The following is an 8,431-nucleotide window of genomic DNA, read 5'->3' on the forward strand; positions in this document are numbered from 1 at the left end:
TTTCAATGTGACGAAAGAAATATATATCTATTTTAATTTAAAATTATTTGAATATAAAATATGAGATAGAGATAAGTCCAAGCGCTTTGACCATTACTATTTTAATAACCACTAGCAAAATACTTTTATAGATTTATTGTTTTTATTAATAATAATATAATAATTATTATTATTATGTGACAAAAATTGTAGATAAAGGTTGATCATAAATTGGTGTTAATATTTTGATCATAAATTATAGTAGTATATAATAAATTATATATTGAAAATTAATTTTTTAATTTTTATTATATAAAATTTTATTATTTATAAAATAATATTTGTACTTCATTTTTTTATTAAAATATAATTTTGAAAATATTTAAATAAATATTTTTTAACATATATATTATATCTTAAATTAATTAATATATTTTTTAAATACTAAATAAATATTTTACTATTTTTTTAAAATATTACTCTATATAGCACGTATATTATATTTTAAATTAAATATTAATTACATAAAAAATCACAAATCCAAACTTAAAATAAAAAAATCACAATGGAATCCACCATAACATCAGATAATTTCCATACTATGAATATATATATATATGTATATATATACTATTTCCTTCATCCTATTTATGATGTACGAGTTATTATAAATATAGAATTTAGAATAAATATAATTAATAAATAATTTAAAATATATTAATAAACATATAATATAAATAATTATAAATTAAAATTAAAATAATTAACCAGTCTAATAGACCCTCTGGTTACTACTTAATCTAAAAAAAGTACTGACCTAATTAAATTAGATTTGTTTGATCGAATTAGCATATATATATATATATATTTATATAAATTAGTATATATTTTCTATATAACTGTGTTATAAAATATATATGCTTAAATATACTATAATAGTATATAATATATGCTGATTTGATTGGATCACTCGATCTGCAGCCTGAAAAATATACTTATTCGGTCCGCTACAAATGACTTATTTCAGTTTTTGTTCGTCTATAAAAAATGATTTATTTTTATTTTTAATAAAATTTTATTATTTACAAAATAATATTTTAATAAAATACAATATTAAAAATATATAAATATCGACAACATTGCTTGTATAAAAAATAATTACATCATGAAATTTCCATCCCCCAAAGAAATCGTATTTGGACTTAAAAAAAAAAAAAAAAAAACTTAAAAAGTTCAAACCTTATTAGGCCCGACACGAGTCTAAACTGGGCCGTGCTCGGATTCATCAACATCGGACTGTGCTTAGTCTATCCGACCCGATTTTTAAAAATAATTTTATAAATATATTAATAAAAGAATTTGGGTAAAAATAAATATAGTCTGAAAGAGCTTAGTTAGACCAGATTTGAAACCGGTCATGTCTGTTTGATCCCAAACTATTATTGGCCCAGCCCGGCACGGCTCGACCCGATTCGCCACCAATACATGACAGAGGTTGGGATTCGTGAGAGTGTGTGCTTCAAATATCTGTAATTTCCCTTTTCATCTTTTCGGCTTTTATTGAGCCTATGGTTTCAGTGAAACTGCTACACTTAACTTCGTCAGTTCGCCATTCCTGAAACCCTTACCCGCCAAGGTTTTCCAAATCGCCTTTCAGGGTTTCGCGGCAGATCGGCTGGGAAATCGCCGTCCGATCCGGAATCGTGTGGCATCTGTAGCCTGGAACTGAAGAGAGCAGCAATTTTGCGAGCAGACGCATGGGTTAAGGGTTCGAGGTTGGGTAATCGTTTTTCCAACATTCTCTGTGTGTTCGTATAGCTTATTGGGTGATTATATTTTGTTTATTTAGATTATGAGGATTTTCGTTAATTGATGGTGTTGTTAAGAAATTGCATTTTGGTGAGGAATTCGAAATTGTGGCCTTGGTTAGGATTTTTATGCACTAATTAGCATTTCTTATCTTAATGTATTGATTAGCTTACACTGCTCAATTCGAGCCTGCTAATTGCAGGACATTGTTAAAATCTTGAAATTGTGATTACCTTTGTTTCTATAGATGGTTTTTTTGTGCCTTTTCAGCATGTATCTTTGTGGCATGACCATTTCTGACATGTATGGACGAAATGTCTCTGGATTTGGAGCAAGCCATGGATGGAGTGGGGGGTGAAACTCCTTCAGAAATTCATGATGGCAAAACAGCATTAGATGATCAAACTGGGAAGTTTGAATTCAATATTTCCGAGGGAGGTAGAGAATTTGTTACTCCTGATGTAGGAATGGAATTTGAGTCCTACGAAGATGCATACAACTATTATAACTGTTATGCAAGAGAGTCTGGATTTAGTGTGAGAGTGAAGAACTCATGGTTCAAAAGAAATAGCCGAGAGAAATATGGGGCCGTCCTGTGCTGCAGTAGCCAGGGCTTCAAAAGAGTGAAAGATGTTAACCGTCTCCGGAAGGAGACGCGAACTGGATGCCCTGCGATGATGAGATTGAGATTAGTCGATTCTAAAAGATGGAGGATACTTGAAGTTACTCTTGAGCATAACCACCTGTTGGCGGCGCAAGGTTATAAGCCCTTGAGGAATATGAGCAGCGGGAGCAAGAGAAAGCTGCTATGTAATTCTGATTCTGAAATGCCAGTTAAAGTGTATCGTGCCCTTGTGATAGATGGCGGTGATGGGAACTCCAATTTCGATCAAAGGCAGGCAAAACTGTTGTCCGAACAGCCCAATCAGTTGAACTTAAAGAAAGGCGACACACAAGCAATGTATAATTACCTCTGCCGTATGCAGCTGACCAACCCAAGTTTCTTTTACTTGATGGATCTAAATGATGAAGGGAGATTGAGGAATGTGTTTTGGGCAGATGCCAGATCGAGGGCTTCTAATCGCTACTTTGGAGATGTGGTTTTCTTCGATAATACATTCTTGTCAAACAAGTATGAGACTCCTCTCGTGGCATTTGTTGGCAATAATCACCATGGTCAATCAGTTTTACTTGGTTGTGGCCTGCTTGCAGATGAGACCGTGCAATCCTACACTTGGCTCTTTAAATCATGGCTTTCTTGTTCGGCTGGGAATTCCCCACAGACGATTATCACTGACAGGTGCAAGGTTTTGCAGAGTGCTGTTGCAAGTGTTTTCCCCAATTCTCACCACCGATTCGGCTTGTCACATATAATGAGAAAAATCCCAGAGAAATTAGGGGGACTACGCAACTACGATGCTTTGAGAAAAGCATTGCTCAAAGGAGTTTATGAGGTGTTAAAACCATTCGACTTTGAAGCAGCCTGGGGATTCACAGTCCAGCATTTTGGTGTCGCTGACAATGAGTGGCTTCGATCATTATACGAAGACAGGGCACAATGGTGCCCTGTTTACCTTAAGGACACTTTTTTCATGGGAATGGCTGCTGCACGGCCTGGTGAGACACTAACTGCATTTTTCGACAAGTACTTGCATAAGCAAACTCCCTTGAAGGAATTTCTAGACAAATATGAACTAGCGCTGCAGAAGAAGCATAAAGAAGAAGCAAATGCAGATATGAAGTCGAGAAGCTCTTCCCTCGAACTGAAAACAAGATGCTCCTTTGAACTGCAGCTGTCCAAAGTATACACTCAAGCAATGTTTCAAAAATTTCAGCTGGAAGTCGAGGAGATGTACTCCTGTTTCGGCACGACTCAGATACGCACTGATGGGCCGGTCACGCTATTCATAGTCAAGGAAAGGGTTCTTAACGAAGGAAACAGAAGGGAGATTAGGGACTTTGAAGTTCTCTACAATCGAGGCACTGCTGAAGTTCGTTGCATCTGCAGTTGCTTCAACTTCTACGGCTACCTATGCCGGCATGCTCTGTGTGTGCTGAACTTTAACGGGGTTGAAGAAATCCCTTCGAAATACATTCTACCACGGTGGAAAAAGGATTTCAAACGGCTGTATATTCAGGATCAGAGAGGCGATCGTGACACAGATGGTAGCAATCATGAACGGATCCGATGGTTCAACCAGCTGTACAATAGTGCAATCCAAGTTGTGGAGGAGGGAGTGATGTCTCTGGACCATTACAAGGCCTCGCTCCGAGCACTCGAGGAGTCGCTCCCCCGGGTTCACAGCATCGAACAAAAACATGTGTAAGCTGTCTTATCTTATTTGATTTCATTACCTGTTTTGTTTTCTGCCCATTTTGCATGCTGTGATCCTTAGAAATTCATCAATTCATTAAGCAAAGATTGCATCTTTGTTGATCTTTAAAGGTTAATTTTCTTGGCAAATCCCTGGGGCTTCTTTACATGATCTGCCATAGCTTTCATAGTCCATTGTACACATATTTTGGTGTAAATTATTTGAATATGTTTGTTTAGTATTTTTAATCTGGGTTGTTTTTTTTATTTTGCGTTAGAATTCTTAATCTTGTGGATATGAATAGGTGGAGTGTGTGTATATATAATATATATATATATATGGCTAAATTGTATAAAATTCACACGTGGTTTTACGAAATTGCACGAAATTCCCCATATTTTTAAAATTGCGTCAAACTCCCTCGTGGTTTTATAAACATCCTTATTTAACGCTGTTTGATCTGCACGCGCCAAAATACAAATAAATTTTAGAATTTTTATTTCTAAATTCTTGAAATTACAAATATAAATATAAGATAAATGAAAATATTTATAACTTTAGAAATTTATAAATGATCATTCTGAAATTCTTTCGCAATTTGAGTGCGTACAAGTAAAAAACTGATAAATAAGTGTGGCCGATAGAGTTTGACGCAGATTTTATGAAACCACAAAGGGAGTTTGTAGCAATTTTGAAAGTATGGGAGATTTTGCGTAATTTTGTGAAGCCACGGGTGGATTTGGTACAATTTAGCCTGTATATATATATATGTATATATTGTTTGTTTGATGACATTATTGAGAAAGTTGTACGTAGGTTGGATGCTGCAGAAATGTAAGACACATCCCAGAGAAACGGGCATGGCCTGCCTATACATATATATATATATATAGAGAGAGAGATGTATATGTGTGTCTGTGTGTAATCAGACAGACAGAGAGAGATAGACAGGGGAGTGGGGCAAATGCTGCAAACTCCTAAACCAAAAAATGTTGGCTATATTTGTGATACAAACCAAACTTGCCATCTTGATATGACCTTCTTGGCTCCATCCTCTCTCTTTCTCTCTCACTACATCTATATATATATAAAAAATTATATATGCAGTAACTTTTGAAGCAGTAAAAATAAATGGATGCATTATGTCTGAATGTATTCTGCTTGTTGGTGTTTTGGGTTAATAACTTGTAATATACTCCTTTTTCCCATAAATATAATTTTAATTAAATTGGTTACGAAATTTAAAAAATATTAATATTATATTGGTAGTTGGTAAAAAGTATAAATAAAAGATTTTTTTGTCCTCGTGAGTGTATCAATACAATTGGGACGGAAGACAATTTTTGTCTGTTATATTTCAAGGACAATTTTTGTCTGTTCTATTTTAAATTATTTTTTTATATTTTTTAAAAAATAATTATATACTAATGCTACGTATTATTACAAATATCATTATTTTATATATAAGGGCTTTTTGATTTGGGATGAATGAAGTATATAGATATCCTTTTTATTTTTTTGTTATTATTTATAGTTTTTTTTTAAGGGAAAATAATAATTGAAGGTAATATTTTGAATAAAAAATTAGTATAAAATGTGATATTTTTTAAAAAAATTAAAAAATTTAATAGTATAAATAAATCGGAATAATACAGTAAAAAATATTAATAATTATTTTATTTTAGTTCATACAGAGTAATAATGAATATGCATGTATGTGTGTGCGATGAAGTGATGGTTTGCAATATTGAGCAATGAATTATTGTTCTTTCTAGTGGAATCACTTTTTACGTAATGATGGATAGCTTGTCACGGATAATATTCGTGTCTCAGGAGTATAATTAATAAATAATTAAAAATGTAATAGTGAAAATAATTATCATATAATATAAATAATTATAAATTAAGATTAAAATAATTAATTAGTTTAATTAAAATTTTAAAAAAATAAATTAAAAAATTTAAAATGAGATTAAAGTGTGTAATTATTTTTCTTATCGTATATGGGACAGATAGAAACGACAACGTGTATATGGTATGGTCCGTGGGACGGAGGGAGTATTTATTTTGATAGCATAAAATAAAAGAAATATTCATGCATTTTCTTTAGAGAAGGATTAATTATTATAAAAGAACAAAGCCTAAATTTATGTGAGGTTTAGGGTTAATATTTTTTATTTTTTTTTGTTATAGTAACTTTTTATTATTCAATTTTTATAGTTTGGATTTTGAGTTGAGATTTGAATAGTAAAAATTTTGAATTTGAATAGTTGTATGATGTGATATAAATAGGTGTTGATGTGATATTTTGAATGTAAAATTAATTTTTAGTATAATATAAAAAATAAAAAATAGGTGTTTGATTTGATGTTTTGGAGGGGGGGGAGGAAAAAAAATTGGATGAATAGTATAAATCCAATCCAATCCCCCAAACAAACACACCCAAAATGTCATAGTAAATTATTATTTAAATCAAAATTTATAATTTAAAATTCAAAAAACATCAAATAAATACACTCTTATATACTTTTTATATGAAACTGAATATGAAAATTGATGGTGGAATTATACACATTTTAATGTTTTAATATGTAACTTTTTAATTCCAAAAAAACAATAAAAATGCATAACAATATATTTTATGCTTTTTATATATGTCAAATTTAAACTAACATGTTATATAAATATTGTTAAGCACAAAAAATAATAATAATAGTAAGTGGCAGTAGGATTCTGGGTAGGGTCTGAATGAAAGCCAAAAGGTCTGGAGGTCGGGCAGAATAAAGGTCGGGAAAAGGAAGAAAGGTCGGGCGGAGTCTAAAAAAAAAAGGGTGTACCCAAGTCGGGTAAACCGTAGATCGGATGGAAGGCGAAGTCGGGCAGACGCGGAGGTCTGTCAAGAGGAAGGTCGGGCAGACGCGGAGGTCTGTCAAGAGGAAGGTCGGGCAAGGAAGAGGTACGGACAGACGCGGAGGTCTTCGGTCAAAGACGGAGGGCGGCTGATGCGGAGGTCGGCCAAGTGTCAAAGACGGAGGGCGGCTGATGCGGAGGTCGGCCAAGTGAGGTCGGGCGAAGAAGCAGGTCGGGCGAAGGACGAAGTCGGGCAAAAGAAATTTGACAGTGGACAGGCAGGTCGGGTAAGAGGCAGGTCTGAGTTCTGTGACTGGTGGAAACGGTTGAAGGAAGTTGTAATACGTGTCAATAGAGGAGAAATTGGTGGTCGGTTGACAGCGGTTGCTGTAACCGACCAGACGGCGGTTCAAACCGTTTTCTTCAAAGGTTATTTAAGGATTCAGATTTATTCTGAAAAGGCATCTTCAATCAACTTCAACAAAGCAAAGTCAGATTTGGGGATCACCACTTTAAATTTCAGTCTTTTATTTTCCAGTTTATTTTCTGTACCATACAGTGTTTAGAGATTCCTAATCTCAGGCACTAATTAATCAAGTTTAAGGATATTTTCTATATCTTTGAATTTTACTTTATTTTTGTTGAAAAATTACATCAACAAATTGGCGACCACAGTGGGAGCAAGACACAATTGCTCATTCCAATTCCGGCGATAATTTCATACGTCTTAGATCCGGCCGAATCATCGGAAGGGTCCATATGGCAGGTTCACAACCGCAATCATCTTCGGCACCGGCGGGAGAATCCGTTCCACCACCTATTGTGCCAAATGCCGGGGAAAACCCACAACCACCAACTGATTGGTGGTCTTATGTTCAACAAATGAACAACCAGCATACTTTGGTTATGCAGAATATGTTGCGTGAGCAACAAACGAGCATGTTGCGTGAACAACAAAATCTAATGCAAAACATGTTGGATCAGGCATTCTCCAGATTCACCCTGTATCCAAACATGCTTCCAGCCGTGTCACCTTCTCGTTTTCAGGCGACTTTCTCAGGATCAACGTTTGCAGAACCATCATACGTTGACAGTACGTTTCCAAGCGTTACAACTTTCAACCGAACAGATATGGGGAAGATTCCTCTAACTTTCCCAGATAATGTTCCTTTGGGACCGAGGGTTGATAATACCCAGCCGAATGAGAGATTAGGAGGACAGACTCATAATCCCATTCCAACCGAACCAGCCTTCTCTAGAGAAGAAAGGTTGGAGGGACAGACTCATAATCCCATCCCAGCCGAACCAGCCTTCTCCAGAGAAGAAAGATTGGGAGGTCAGACTCACGATCACATTCCAGTGTTCGACCATATTCCACCCAGAGTAGATCCGGAGGATATTGCTCAAGTTCTGCGGGTGCATTTCGGAATGAATCCGCAAACGGTGAACAGGCCGGTTTACCAGAGGCCATTTCCAGA

The 8,431-nt window shown here is 34.6% G+C and overlaps 1 protein-coding gene across 2 annotated transcripts; it reads left to right on the plus strand.

Annotated features, from left to right (window-relative positions):
- Positions 1-1,505: 1,505 nt before the first annotated feature.
- Positions 1,506-4,353, plus strand: LOC127254749 (protein FAR1-RELATED SEQUENCE 6-like). 2 transcript variants are annotated; one of them, XM_051280013.1, is made up of 2 exons: positions 1,506-1,759; positions 2,059-4,353. In XM_051280013.1, the coding sequence occupies exon 2, from the start codon at positions 2,094-2,096 to the stop codon at positions 4,113-4,115; it is 2,022 nt and encodes a 673-aa protein (XP_051135970.1). In that variant the 5' UTR covers positions 1,506-1,759; positions 2,059-2,093; the 3' UTR covers positions 4,116-4,353. The 2 variants fall into 2 exon arrangements, with proteins under 2 accessions (XP_051135970.1, XP_051135969.1); XM_051280012.1 differs by having other exon boundaries at positions 1,506-1,754.
- The last annotated feature ends 4,078 nt before the right edge of the window (positions 4,354-8,431 follow it).

This window comes from Andrographis paniculata, unplaced genomic scaffold, assembly GCF_009805555.1.
Source record: "Andrographis paniculata isolate CXL003 unplaced genomic scaffold, ASM980555v1 Contig52END, whole genome shotgun sequence".
Classification (NCBI taxonomy): domain Eukaryota; kingdom Viridiplantae; phylum Streptophyta; class Magnoliopsida; order Lamiales; family Acanthaceae; genus Andrographis; species Andrographis paniculata.

Coding starts and splice junctions, on each gene's coding strand:
- LOC127254749 (XM_051280013.1), top strand. CDS start 2,094: ATGGACGAAATGTCTCTGGATTTGGAGCAAGCCATGGATGGAGTGGGG.